Consider the following 15,251-nt stretch of genomic DNA (forward strand, 5'->3'; position numbering starts at 1 on the left):
CCCATAAGCTGATCCCTTTATCCATGTGCACTTAGCTTACCTGAAAGTGCTGTGACTCTGCCATGTTTTCACCTAAAACTTCATCCAGGATATCAGAGATCCATCCACTTATTCCCCTTGGTGGCTTCCTGGTCTCAGCACAGACCAAACCCTAGGAGGCTTGGCATGCCTCTCTTCTTCCCTGTACCAAACACTTGCTGAAATCCAGTGTTCAGGTAGCATAGAGCTCACTGCTTATCTAAAACCACTCCCAGCCAAATTCTTAGCAGTCCTGAATTTTCTGTTATGGTCATGAGGAAAGGCAGAACAATCCTCCTAACTATGGAGCCTGAGTCAAACCCACAGGACTCATGGAAGGATCTCACTGTTCCACCTCATGCAGAGTCCTCCCACGTACCCCAGTGCGCAGGAGCTCTCCCCCAACCCCTCAGACAGACCTCTGCCTTACAGTTCCAGCTGCATGACCTCCATCACCTCTTCTTGCCTCAGGAATCCTGTATGTCAATGGGAGCCTGGACTTTGAGACAAATCCCAAGTACTTCCTGTCCATTGAATGCAGCCGGAAGAGCTCTTCCTCCCTTAGCGATGTGACCACCATCGTGATTAATGTCACCGATGTTAATGAACACCACCCCCGATTCACCCATGACCTGTACACTGTGAGGGTTTTAGAGAACGCCATTGTAGGTGATGTCATCTTGACGGTAAGGACCCCAGCTTCACTTTTTGTGGGGTGTGGGCTCTGGGGGTGGCTCTTGCCTCACTCCCCTTGTAGTTTCCCATTCATCACAAACATAGCTTGCCTTATCAAGCTAGTGTTCTGTAGACTAGACCATGACTTGCAGTTTCTCAACAAAACTGTGCCACATGCTACTATCAGAGTGATTTGGTGAGGGCACAACACTGGCAATGTTCAATAGGAGAGCAAAAAGGAGGTTGACTCCAGATGATGGCCCAATGCCTATCTATGACAGAGTGACATGGAGTGCCAGTGGGTGGGAAACAGGGGTGAAGGGTATGTCATGTTATACCTCTTTGCGTTTAAATGCAGTTGATCCTTCCATGAATCATGCTCATATTTAGTTCTTCAGGATTCCTCTCCATCTCCCTTCCGGTCTCGCCTCCTTCCTCCATATGCATCCTGTGCCCCAAATGCACATCAAGATGTTCCTTTCCGAACACGCCCACGGTTTCAGACTTCCTTGCTCAGATCATTTCCTCTGCCTGGAGTGTTCTTTCTGTACCCAAACCCTTCCTCATCCTTCAAGGCTCCCTGAATCCTCTCCTACCCTTCCTAGAGTATCACTCCACTCTCTTTCCATGAGTAGATTCCCATGATAGCACCCGCCATGACTAGAATGACTTATGATAACAGACACAACACTTTCTAAGGATACATCATTTCACATGTTCCTCATACCCTGACCTCCCAAGACCAACTCTGCTGTACCTTGTCACCATGAGAAAACAGATGAACAAGTGCATCTATGGCATACTGAGGTCACAAGAGGTTCTCTTGGGGTAGGGAGCGCAGACTCAGTGGCAGCCATTGGGATATGAACATAGCCATCACTCTCAGGGCTACCACTCTTTTTGGCCACTCTTGTGCCTGCATTCACGGTCTTCTTTCTCCTGCAGGTGTCTGCATCTGATGACGATGGACCTGTGAATAGTGTCATTACCTATAGCTTGGTAGGAGGGAACCAGCTTGGACACTTCACCATCGACCCTAAGAAAGGGAAGCTTCAGGTGGCCAAGGCGCTGGACTGGGAACATGTGAGTCATGTCCAGGCTGAGCAGAAGTGTGGCTCTATGGCAGGTCCAGAGGGGAAAGAGCAAACATGCCCTATCCTGGTGTCCAGAGAGTCCCCAGGAAGATTCCTCTGTGAACTCTGAGATGAGAGACAGGCTGATGAGGGATCAATCCAGTGACAGCTACTATGCACTGGTACCTGTATCAGGCACTTAGCTAGTTGCCTTAGGTCCATCTCACCATGAGATGGGCACAGCCATCCTAGGGAAGTACAAGCTGACTGTACCCTCACCCAGCTCAGTCTGCTTCCCAAGGCCTCATAGTAAGAAGAAGCTGGGTTGCAAATCCTCTCTTTCTGTCTGATTCTAGGCCTGAGTGCCAGCTCTAGGACTAGGCCATGGGAGTAGGCAATACACCATGGAGCAGACACCAAGGGCAGACACCATTATTTCTAATTCTTCAATGTGCATCTTGTCACAGACCCCCAGCTACTCCCTGAGGATCCGAGCCACAGACAGTGGGCAGCCCCCATTGCATGAGGACACAGAAGTGGCTGTTGAAGTGGTTGATGTCAATGACAACCCACCCAGGTTCTTCCAGCTCAACTACAGCACTGCTGTCCAGGTAAGGACACCCTGACTTCACCCCTCTTGTGTCCCTCTCAATGGGAGGAGCTTCCCAGGAGTGGCCCACCCAACCAGCTGTCCCTACAGGCAACAGGGAACCAAAGGGGCAGTGGGAGAGCTGTGGATTATGGGATTGAAAAGAATCCTTGTTAGTTATTTATATGACCATCATTCTGTCCTATGTGGGATTCACCCCTTCCACTGAAGTAGGTAGGGTCCACTTCAGAGATTTCAGACATGAAGGTACATGGAGGAAGAAACACAACATGTTAACTCTCATACGTAGTCTAGTTTTAAATATGAACGTATATGTATTTACACACACGTATTATGAAAGCAGAAAGAAGACTATTTGAGGAGGAGGAGGACCAGAGAGATGGGGAAGGAAGGTGTAGTAAGAATTCTGGAATTTTGGTTTCTTTAAAAAAAAACCCAGAAATATAAGAATATGTTTGGGTTTTAATCCCAGGTGTGTTGATAGGGGCTGCTTTGCAGCAGCTGAGTATAATTTGGGTCATGCTCTAGCAGAGGCCTGGTTTTGTCATCTGCAGATAGTTTTTGAAACTGTGTGAAATTTGGAATAGTGGGAACTTTTCAGAGGTTAGAGCCCCAATAGGTGAATGGTTGCTGGTCATAGGGGGAGGGAGGGTTGTGGCTTGTTAGTAGTCATGCTCAAAGAAGAAACAAGAAGAAATTCGATCCAGTTCTATCTATCTACCTACCTACCTACCTACCTATTTCCTCTATCCTTTCTCTCCTATCTAGTGATGGAGGATAAATGGTGGGAGAAAGAATAATCTACAAAGTAGCAAAGACCAGATACAAGCAAGAAGAAGCAAGAAGAAAGAAATTAGATTTCTCTCTCTCTCCCCCCTCCCCTCCCTCCTCCTCCTCTCCCTCCTCCTCCTCCTCCTTTCTCTCTTATCTAGTGATAGGTGGTAAAAACCTGGGTAAGGGATAAAGGGTGGTAAGAAGAAGAACCCACAGGTAGCTAAGACAAGCTCCAGGAAGGACTAGAAGGGCAGTGAGGAGATATATAAAAATAAGGTCAAATTTTATGTGTGTGTGTGTGTGTGCATACACACACATATACACACATATAAAATGTCATAATGAGACCCATTATTTTGTCTTCTAACTGAAAAAGTAATGCTTAAAACATGAAAGTGCCATGCATCTGCAGATTCTAAGTACTAGCAATGTCAGCTGTGGGGGTCAGCAATGACCTCTTCTAAAGGACAAGGGTTTGACCTTTGGTGTAAGACCCCTTCTAAGACCCAGTACTGCACTCAGGGACACTGAGGGAAGACTACCAGGCCAGCTTCCAACCTGGGCCCTGTCTGTGGACAGAGGGATAAGCACTGGTCCCTAGAAGATGGGACTACAAAGGAAGGACTGACGGGGCTGGGGCTTACACCACTCTCTGGCTTACTGTTGTTCTTCATCACAGGAGAACTCCCCCATTGGCATCAAAGTCCTGCAGCTGATCCTGGATGATCCTGACTCCCCACAGAATGGGCCTCCCTACTTCTTCCGGATCACAGAGGGGAACACTGGGTCTGTGTTCCGGGTGACTCCAGATGGCTGGCTGGTGACAGCTGGGAGCCTGAGCAGGAGAGCCCAGGAGTGGTATCAGCTTCACATTGAGGTGAGTGCTGTGTGGGTCCAAGTTGGTGTGTGTGGTGACAGCTTGGGGGCAGGATGCCTGCTGGCAGACATAATGACAGTGCTGTGGGGAAGAAGTATGTGAGGTGTGTATGTGCCTGTCAGTGGATGGGTGGATATGTGTGTGTGTCTGTGTGTGCATGTGTGTGTCTGTCTGTATGTATGTCTGTGTGTGTTTGTCTGACTGTCTGTATATGTGTGTGTGCATGGATCTGTATGTCTGTGTGTGCATGTGTGTGTGTGTGTCTGTGTGTATTTGACTGTCTGTATATGTGTGTGCATGTGTGTGTTTCTGTATGTCTGTGTGTGCATGTGTGTATGTGTGTATCTGTATGTCTGTGTGTGCATGTGTGTGTGTCTGTATGTCTCTCTGTGTGTGCATGTGTGTATGTGTGTATCTGTATGTCCGTGTGTGCATGTGTGTATGTGTGTATCTATATGTCTGTGCATGTGTGTGTATGCATGTGTGTGTGTGTGTCTGTGTGTGTGCATGTGTGTATGTGTTTGTATGTCTGTGTGTGCATGTGGGTGCATATTTCTATGTCAGTGTATGCATGTGTGTGTGTGTCTGTCTGTATATGTATCTGTATGTCTGTGTGTCTGTGTGTTTTTCTGTGTGTGTATCTGTGTGTGCATGTGTGTCTGTCTGTATGTATGTATGTCTGTGCGTGTGGGTGTGTATCTGTATGTCAGTGTGTGCATGTCTGTGCCTGTGTCTGTGTGTGTGTGTACACATGTGCTTAACTATTAATGTGTGTGTACATGCATGTAGAGACTTGAAGACAACCTTAGCATAGGATGTGAAGGGGACGGCTCCTTTTCTTGTGGCTTCTAGTCTGAGTATGGAGATAAACAATGAGTAGATAAAGAGGCAGTCACACATTATGACTCAAGATAGGTAAATAAAGTAACAAGAGACAAGGCAGGGGACAGTCATATTTGCTATCTGAGTGGAGACCTGTGGGGACCTGGAGAGCACTCCAGACAGGAAGATTAAGTGGGGTAGTAGCCAGGGAAAGATAAATGTCTGATAAGAGTGGATAAGAGTGTAGAGTGACCTGTGACTGGAAAATAGAAAGTACTGTAAGGAAGGAAATTGACGTATAGATAAAGTTGGTCAATCATAGTGGAACAGGAGGATTGCTCTCTGTGTGGTGTTCTCCATTTCAAATGGCTGGTGAAGCAGGTGGCGCAGGTGGACAGCACAGGTGGGACAGGTGGCAAGTGGAAAAGGTAGGGCAGGTAGAGCAGGTGGGGTAGGTGGGACAGGTGGGGTAGGTGGGGCAAGTGGGGTAGGTAGGGCAGGTGGGGTAGGTGGAGCAGGTGGGATAGGTGGGGCAGGTGGACAGCATAGGTGGGACAGGTGGGGCAGGTGGGGCAGGCTACAATCAGACCTCTCACAGTTCTAGCGCCTGAAGCAGAGATCAGACTGAAACTGCATAAAACCAGCAGGCCAGTGCTGAATCTGCTTACAAGGGCACTGGGGTCCTTTCAGCCAGAAACAGTGGTACAAGTCTCATAATCCTACTACTAGGGAGGCTGAGGCAGGAGGATTATAAGTGTGAGGTCAATCAGGGCTAGAAAGCAATTTCCAGGACAGACTGGACTACATGTCAAGACTTTGTTTTAAAACAAAGCAAAGGAGTTGTACACATCTGTAATTCCAAGACTCGGAAGGCTGAGGTAGGAGGGTTGTAAGTTTGAGGCTAGCCTGAGTTATATCTATATAGCTAGATCTTGTCTCATAAATAAGTTTTTTTTCTCTCCTTAAGGCACTAATTATCATCACGAACACTCCGCCACTATGATCTTATTTCCCAAAAGGCTCCACGTACAAACACTGGGGATTGTATTTTAACATTTGGATTTTGTATAACTGCTGAGCACCGGTGATAATCAATCCACAGCAGCCAACACTCTAAGCTAGCCTTGGCAATCCAGGTTGAACAATCACCCTAATTTGTTATATTCATTTATGTACTCGCTTTAATCCCCTGGAGCTGGAGTTATAAGCAGTTGTGGGCCTGCAGCTGTGAGCATTGTTGAGAACAAAGCTTACCACACACACTCATAAGAGCTGGGTCATCCTCCAGCCCTGGTTCTCCTAGCTAAAGAGGTCAGTCCATCCTTGTTTAAAGCCTTCATGAGTTTCTCACCACTGTGAAACAGCCTTGTGCTCCTTAGCCCACTGTGGAGGCCAGCCCAGCCTTCCCTGCCTTTGCTCCACTGCCTTCCTGTTTAATTGAGCACACCACTTCTTCCACACCCAGGACCCCTTACCTGTTCTTCCTTCTTCAGAGAGGCCTTCACCTCCAGCTGACCTAAGTCAGTCCCTCACTCATCTTCCTGTCTATTTTCTTTGCTTTGTCCAAGCTGATAGCCTCTTGCATGTTTGGCAACTCATCTTGCCTGTTCCCTGACCACAACAGAGGGCCCAGCCACAGAAAGCTCTCAACTGGTCCAGAGAATGACAATCACACTCCCATTCTGAACATGTAGGAAAGAGAGGCTCTTCCTCAGTGGGGTAGTAGCCAGGGAAGGATATGAAGACTGATCAGAGGTACCTGCCAACTTGCCAGCGTCTAGGGCAGAGAGTTGAGGTAGAGGGCTCAGAAGTTGAAAAGATTGGCCTGTGCTGGAGAGCTGGCTCAGTCAGCATATGCACGTACACACAAGTAAGTGCATATGTGTGCGTGCACACACATGGAAGTTTATTTGGAGGGATTTAGGAAGAGGCTTGGGACTCAGGAGGCTTGGGGAAATTTGTTTTTCTGTTTCCATATTTTCTACAAAACCTTAGGAAAGTCTCCAGCACATCCCCATGCGTTGGAGTTTATCCTTTTCCAAACATGACAGCTTGCAACACCTGTATCGGCAGGTATGGAGAAGGGAGACTAGGCTGATAGGGACATCAGCCTCAGCTGGGCATAGAGATGCTTCTGAGCACCAATGCTGTTTGTCTTATCTTCAGGTGTCAGACAGTGGCCTCCCCCCCTTGTCATCTTCCACGTTTGTCAGAGTACACGTCACGGAGCAGAGTCGCTACCCGCCCTCCACACTCCCACTGGAAATCTTCATCACAAAGGGGGAGGAGGAATTTCAGGGTGGCATGGTAGGTAAGATCCATGCCACCGACCGAGACCCTCAGGACACACTGACCTACAGCCTGGATCAAGAGGGAAGCCTGGGCAAGTATTTCACAGTGGGTGCATCCGATGGCAAGATTATTGCCTCTCAAGGACTGCCTCGTGGCCGATACTTGTTTAATGTCACAGTCAGTGATGGGACCTTCACCACCATCACTGGGGTCCACGTCCACGTGTGGCACATGGGGCAGGAGGCTCCGCAGCAAGCTGTGTGGCTGGGCTTCCACCAGCTCACCCCCGAGGAGCTCGTGAGTGATCACTGGCGCAACCTGCAGCGATTCCTCAGCAATATCTTGGACATCAAACGAGCCAACATCCACTTGGCCAGCCTGCAGCCTGCAGAGGCCACAGCTGGGGTGGACATGCTTCTGGCCTTTGAGGGGCATTCTGGAACTTCCTATGATCTCCAGGAGCTGGCATCTGCCATAGCTCACTCAGCCAAAGAGATGGAGCACTCGGTAGGAATTCAGATGAGGTCAGCTCTGCCCGTGGTACCATGCCAAGGGCCAAGCTGCCAGGATCAAACCTGCCAAGAGACAGTGTCCCTGGAGCCCAGAGTGGGGCCCTCTTACAGTACAGCCAGGCTCAGCATCCTGACACCACGACACCACCTGGGGAAAAACTGTTCCTGCAATGGTAAGAACTGGGGATGGATTGCTGGCTCCTGGCTATCTGCCTCCGTGTAAACTCCCACCAAGGTTCATGAGCATAGCTATAATCAAACTAAATGCCAGAGACCAACACACCATGGGGAGTGACCTCACAAAGTCTAGTCATGGGGTACCCCTCAGGTTCTCTCTGCCTTCTGGAATTCTGAAGGTTAACAGTTGATTACAATAGAAATAGTGCCTAAAAGCACAGACTGGGGCATCAGGCTCCCGGGATTCACTTCTTCACCCTGAAGGGAATCCTTTGACCTCTCTACACTCGTGGGCTTTGCTACTGTAAGGATTGAGATTGACATTTCAGGTACTCTTGGAAAAGAGCCTGACAGAAGCCTGCAGACATGTCAGCTCCTGATGCCCCTGCTGTTAGCTCCACAGCCTGCTGATATCAGCTCAAGAAGTAGACCCAACATAGGTTCAGACCTCAGCTCCGTCATCTCTTAGTGGGTGGGTTCCGTAAAGTCCACAAAATTCCTGTTGCCCATCAATAAACTAGAATAATAAGAGCACCCCCCCATGATTGGTTTGGGGAGTAACTTACATATAGATAGATATATAGCACATAGCCCATGGGTGGCCACTATAAGCCCAGGATGATGCTAGCTGTCACCCACATGGGAGCAGTTGATGCTGTAAAGAGCCTGCAGTATACCAGGCTCCATGTGGGTCATCAGTCCCTTCTGTGTTAAAGAGACGCATTGTTTTGCCTGAAACTATACATCCTCCAATGGAGGCCAGGCTAGTCATACCCCAGTGTGTGTGGCTTTCAGAGCCTTGCACTACTGATGCCCCACCTGGAGTCTGGCACACTGCTCAAAGAGACTGTTGTGGGCATGCTACTAAAAGTTCGCATTGCAAAACCATGGGTAATCCCTTCCTTTGGCATTCCCATGGTGGGTATGGAGGAAGGGAGTCTAAAGGCGGGTTTTACAACACTGAGCCTTCACATTCTGAGCCTTGACAGAGCTTCCTACTACACTAATATATTGAGTTTTGGAAAACACATTCAGGTGTTTGCATCTTGGGATTCCTTGTACCTAAACTTCCTCACCTCCCTCCTTTCCTTTATTGCCCTTTCTTGCAGTTTCTTGCCCAGGTATCAGGAACCTATGACACATGAATCAATTTTCTGGGTGTCCTATTTTTCAAAATATATGGGTAGTGTTGGATTTAAAAGCTTGGCTCACCACATCTGATTAGCTGATTTTTCTTCCTTCATGGTGGAAACTCACTGTTCCTGAATCTCAGGCTGGAAGAGATTCTGTGGAGCTTGTACCCAGGGGGAGGCATGCAGGGTGACAGCCCAGTTCCCTTAGTGGCTCTGGAAATGTGATCCAACCCAATCCCAGCCTGGGCTTTTCGTATATCAGATGTGGGAAGTGTCCGATCTGCCACCCAAAGGTTGAATGAGACAAAGTCGGCCTAAGAGATCTGTGACATCTCAAGGGTAGTGACACCTCAGGTTCATTTGCAGGTACCACCTGGAGGTTCAGTGGTCAGAGCTACATGCGGTATAGGCCCCTAGAGGCTCAGAACTGGCAGATCCATTTCTACCTGAAAACACTCCAGCCATGGGCCCTTCTGATGTTCACCAATGAAACAGCCTCGATTTCCTTGAAGGTAAGGTGACTCCCACCTGAGTGGCTTCCATGGGCACCCCAGACTGGGGACATGAGGAATGCAGGGAGGGTGTCTGAGCTGATTCCTGGCAAAGGATCCCCTCATGCTTTTTAAGGATGCTGAGTGTGACTGTCAATCAGAACACACAATCAGACACGGGACTTCTACCTGGAGATACACAACCCAGGCCATTCAGGGGTGGGGCTGCTTGCTCTGTGGAATGAGAAATTCCTGGAAGATAGAGAGAAGGATGTGAGCTCACACAACCCTGGCACTGTAAGAATAGTGTGTGTGTGTGTGTGTGTGTGTGTGTGTGTGTGTGTGTGTGTGTGTGAGTGTGTGTAAGATGCCCCCTCCAAATATCTGAGCCCCCCCCACTGGGGGCCCGAGGGTTCCTTTCACTCCTGCCCATGCAATGTTGCACCTGCCATCCCTGCCTCCCCCACCTCACTGCTGCACGACCCCCTACATATCCCTGCAGAGGGAAAAGAAAGGATGACGACTGGGGGGGGGGGGAGGTGAGGCCCTGCAGGGAGAAGGGAGGGCGGGCAGGAATGGAAAGGGGAGTCTCCTGGGGCATGGAAGGGGGCTGCGGCGACAAACTCATTTATGCTCAGTCTCTCAAGGATTCTTTTTATGTCCCATGGAACTCTCATCGGATGCCTGGTCAAGTCACACCCACAGTCAGGAAGCAGAGATAGATGCTGGTGCTCAACTCCCTTCCCCCTTCTATCCATCCCAGGACCACACGCCACATTCAGGATGGTCTTCCCTCCTTAGTTAAGCCTTTCTAGAATCTCCCTCATAGACACACCCGGATGTGTCTCAGGGAGGTAGCTGTCCGGGCACGTTGGTTGTGATGGCTAGTTAGATGAACAACAGGAGACTATTGGCATTCTTTTTGTTTTTAACTTTTTATTGGCTCTCCCACGCTTGACTGTTGGCATTCTTAAACAATAGCCCAGCATCCACATGGCTCCCGTGATGCAAGCAAGGTGGACAGACCTCACAGCTGGGACTAAAGTGTAATGGAATTGGGGGTTGGGGGTGAATCAGTGAAGGTCTCAGAGGTCCTTGTAAAAGGCTTTGCTTTCATCTGATCAAAACAGAGGATTTCAGAAGACCTGTAGCAAACACAATGGTCTGCCTTATTGTCACCACAGTGCTTGGCTTGAGAATAGAATTTAGAGGAACAGAGACAAGAACAGAGAGATCCAGACAGGAGGAGGAGGCACCAATAACCCAGGGGAGTGAGGGTGGCTTGTGGACATCACTGTGAAGAAAGTGTCCAGCTTTGGGAAGGAATTAGAAGCCAACAGCCTTTCCCAGTGCACAGAAGATGGAGTAGAGAGAGCATGGGAGTGTAATTTGGCCTGAGCCACTGGAAGGGTGGAGCTGTTGCCTGGGTAGAAGAGGTTGGGGGATATTGGGAGCTCAGGTTAGACATGTAGACTTCCAGAAGGAGGTAGCATAACCAGTCTAGTGTTGTGAGAGAGGCCTGGGGTAGGGCTGGAGAGGCATAGGGTCAACAGCACGTGACTGAAAGCCATAAGGCTGCGTGAGAACACCAGGGAGTATAGCTCAGAAAACAGGCTGACTCTTAGAACACAGTCCAATGAAGAGAGAAGACAGAAGAAGAGAAGGGTATGAAGCATGAGCCTTCAAATGGGCTTAGGGAAAAAATAGACTTGGAGTATGGCATCCAGGAAGACAAGTGCACTTGGATCAGAAAGAAGCTGGGGGTTAAGCTTAATAAGGGGGAGCTTGCCTAGTGTGTGCAAGGCTCTGGGATCATCCTAAGAAGAAGGGGAAAGGGAAGAGGAGGGAGAGATGAGGAAGTACTGGGGGAATATGAGGAGGGAGAAAAAGGAGGCAAGAAAAGGGGAAGAAAAGGAAGAAGATGGGGAGGGCAATGAGAAAGACTGAAGAAAGGAGGAAAAGGAGGATGAGAAAAGGGACGAGGGGGAGGAATAGTGGGCAGAAGGAAGAGGAGACAGTCATGATAGCTGAGTGACTGGCTGCTGAGAGCAGAGCAGAATGGGAAGAAATGTCATTTGACGCAGCGCAACACAGAGCACGCTGAACACTGACTGACACCAGTGGTTTTTATCACAGAACAGATGGGTCCGTTTGGGGGACAAAGAAAGAAAATGATTCCAAGTTCAAGACAACTTTATTTTTTATTTTAAGATTGGGAGGCTGGCCTATATTTGTGGGGTGGCTGAAATCCCATAAGGAATGGTCATAATGCGACGCAGTAGAGAAGAGACCAGGGAACTTGGTGTTGGAGGAGGTGAAGGGGACATGGGTCAAGAGAGGGACCAGCTTTAGCTGAGGAGGACGGTTGTGATGTCGGAGCACCTGTGAGCACCCTTGGCGCCCTCAGCAGGAAGCAAGACCGTCAGTAGAGAGCTCTGTGTCTGAGGAGAGAAAAGTCGTGTTCAGTCACAACTGGTTGATCTGATGTTAGGCAGCACTGGAGGCTCATCTGCCATTGGGGCCATGGGATGAAGGCTAGGGCAGTGGATGAGGACATGGAAGACATTTCCTCCAGCAATATTCAAAGTTTTCTAAAGAAACTGCCTTGCCCATAATAAACAGGAAAATATTTGGCCCTGGGCAGGCCTAGTTTCTGTTGTCTTGTTTTTGTTTTTCAACACAACATCAACCTGATGCTTGCCAGCACAGGCGACTGAACCTGCATCAGAGGCTTACGAATCAAGCACACTCCCACTGAGCTACACGCCCCAGCCATGCTTTTTCTGTTTTGCAGCAGGGTCTCGCTGTGTATCCCAGATTGGCCTGGTATGCTCTAAAGCATACCTACCTGTTGAGAGTAAAGAAAAGTAGAATGTTCTAAGCCAGGGGATTTCTAACATCTTAACTCCAGGGACTTAGGATGTGTATGCATGCAAATGTGCAGAGGGCAGAGGGCAGCTTTGGGTGTCGCTCCTCAGATGATGTCCTCTACCTTGGTGTTGTTTAGTTTCTTGCTAGTCTGGAGCTGAACACTTAGGCTAGGTTAGCTGGTCTATGCACAGTCACCAGTGATCCCATCAGTAAGGTATCTTTGGGCCTCAGGTTCCTCATCTGTCAAGTGGGATCTTGGCCTTTCCATGAAATATGGTGAGGACTGGATGGAATTTTGAGGCCATTTGGAGTCTTCAGAGACAATCTCTGAAGCATTTGAAAATTCTTGGAAATGGGGATGTAGCCCAGCTAGTGGCATGCACCAAGAAGTAGATGTAATCCCCAGCACCATGTGAATGAGATATGATGATGAACAGCTGTAATTCTAGCGAATTAGGAGGTAGAGGCCGGAGGATCAGGAGTTCAAGGTTATCCTTGGCTGCATAGCAAAGGGTGTGGGGTAGGGGTAGGGGAAGAACAACTGAAAGCCTGTCACAGGATTACAGAAATCCTTGTTTTGCTGATGGCTATCTGTGCTCTCTCTCAGCTGGCCAATGGCTTCCTCCATCTGGAATACCACTGCCCTGGTGGTTTCTATGGAAACCTTTCCTCCCGGCATCCTGTGAATGATGGACAGTGGCACTCCATGCTGTTGGAGGAGAGGGACACTTCTGTTCATCTGTTGATCGACATCACAGACAACACTTCCCTTGTCATCCCAGAGGAATGTCAGGGTCTGAGGACTGAGAGACACCTACTGCTGGGTGGCCTTGTCCCCTCGAATCCTTCCTCAAATGTCTCCCTGGGGTTTGAAGGTTGCCTGGATGCTGTTGTGGTTAACAGTGAGAGGTTAGAGCTGCTTGGCCATAGAAAGAAGATGGTGGGCCACCTAGAGACATGGGCCCTCAGCCAGTGCTGCTGGCCTGGCACCGCCTGCAGCCAGAACCCGTGCCTCAATGGTGGGAGCTGTTCACCTGCCCTTGGATCAGGTATGGATTGGGAAGATGACCCCAAGGTTTATTCCAAAGGCCCCTGACAGTGACCTATCCCTGTGTCTCACTGTAGAGTTGACAGGGTAGGGTCTCTCACCACAGCCCGGGGTGATCTTGGGCAAGCCACTAGTATCCAGAAGATAAATGATTCTTGAACTACAGCACAAAGACACTGGTTTTACTGGGGCTCCCAACTACTAGCCGATTGCTTACCCACCTTCCTCTCTCTCCCAGGATACCTGTGCAGGTGCCCGCCTCCATTCTCTGGCAGGAACTGTGAACTTGGAAGGGAGAATTGTACTTCTTCGCCCTGCCAAGAAGGTGGCACATGTGTCTCCTCCCCTGAAGGCACTTCCTGTAACTGCCCTCACCCTTACACAGGTGACAGGTAAGCCCCAAAAAACACATGCCCTGGCTCCTTACACTGGAACATTAGGGAGTGTTCTTTGCCCTCTTGCCTCTAGGGAAGCCAATGTGAGTCCAGAAGTCCAGTCTCTGGGTCTTTTCCTCCTATGACTTTCTTACATCAGGATATTGTGGGAGGGAAGGCTTGTGGGGAAATGTGGTTTCCCAAGCCCAATTCCCATCCATCTGAACCAGACCATAACAAGGGACCAGGAAGCCACACAGCTCAATTGCTCTTTAGGGCATATGAACTCTGGCTGACATCTGCAGAGAATGACCACACTTCCTTTGTATAGAGTGTCCCAGAGACACTTGGGGAAACTGATTCCCCTGGGCCCAGGAATGGTTCTGTCTCAGACCCCACTGCAAAACTGCACCCTGCCTGCTGCTAGGCTAGGCCATGAGGGTTGTTAGGGAATGAGACACAGTCTAGAAACCTAGAAGCAAAGCACTTGGACAGATATGTAGTGTTGGAGCCCCCAAGCTTGGGAACCTTTAAGTAGTCATAGGAGGGAATTATGAATCGATGAACTCAGGATGACCTAGAATGGCCTTGATTTTATTTTAACAAGCTCCCAGGAGATTCCCATGTAGTCATCCTGGATATAACAACCAATGACCACCAGTCATGGTGGCTCATGACTGCAGTCCCAGCACTTAGGAGGTGAAGCAAGAGAGTCAGAAGGTCAAGGTCCAGGCTGGAGGGATAGCTTAGTGGTTAAGGGTACTTGCTGCTCAATCATAAGTGTGAGATTTAATATTCCAGCACCCACATAACGGGCCATGTACTCCATGAACACCTGTGACCTCAACTTCAAGGGGATTGTATGACGTGCTGGCTTCCAGCCCAGCCAAAAAAAAACGAAAGCACCAGGTTCAGGGAGAGACCCTGTCTCAAAGGAATAGGTAGAGAGTGATAAATGACGACACCCACTGCTCTCTTCTAGCTTCCCCATGAGTGCACAGGCATGGGCACATACATGGGCTCATATGCTCAAAGACACACACACACGCGCGCACACACACACACACACACACACTCACACACTTAACACTGTACTGGGGGTCAGCATAGCCTGGTGATTTCTAGAATGTGTCCCCTTCCCTAACAATCCCCACACAAATAATCTATGCATACATAGTAGTTCAAGGTCAATCTGGACTAAGACATATACCATCTTTAAAAAGAAAGAAAGAAAGAAAGAAAGAAAGAAAGAAAGAGAGAGAGAGAGAGAGAGAGAGAGAGAGAGAGAGAGAGGGAGGGAGGGAGGGAGGGAGGGAGGAAGGAAGAAAGAAAGAAAAAGAAAGAAAGAAAGAAAGAAAGAAAGAAAGAAAGAAAGAAAGAAAGAAAGAAAGAAAGAAAGAAGTCAATGGCATAGTCTTCCCACTGTTTTAGAGATGGGAAACTGAGGCCCAGAGAGGGAAAGGGCTTCCCGAGATTATCCAGTATTTCAATGACTCGAGTCCTC

The 15,251-nt window shown here is 48.9% G+C and overlaps 1 protein-coding gene across 1 annotated transcript in view; it reads left to right on the top strand.

Moving 5' to 3' along the window:
- The window catches only part of Fat2 (FAT atypical cadherin 2), an 85,871-nt gene that overhangs the window by 66,461 nt on the left and 4,159 nt on the right, over positions 1-15,251 (top strand). Inside the window, exons 16-23 of the mRNA XM_085830006.1 lie at positions 490-704; positions 1,639-1,776; positions 2,234-2,377; positions 3,830-4,027; positions 7,016-7,826; positions 9,330-9,475; positions 12,933-13,374; positions 13,612-13,765. Coding sequence (XP_085686132.1) covers positions 490-704; positions 1,639-1,776; positions 2,234-2,377; positions 3,830-4,027; positions 7,016-7,826; positions 9,330-9,475; positions 12,933-13,374; positions 13,612-13,765 — 2,248 coding nt within the window. The remainder of the gene's footprint in view (positions 1-489; positions 705-1,638; positions 1,777-2,233; positions 2,378-3,829; positions 4,028-7,015; positions 7,827-9,329; positions 9,476-12,932; positions 13,375-13,611; positions 13,766-15,251) is intronic.

The sequence above is a fragment of the Mus caroli genome, unplaced genomic scaffold (genome assembly GCF_978045245.1).
Source record: "Mus caroli unplaced genomic scaffold, Mus_caroli_1 scaffold_13, whole genome shotgun sequence".
Lineage (NCBI taxonomy): Eukaryota > Metazoa > Chordata > Mammalia > Rodentia > Muridae > Mus > Mus caroli.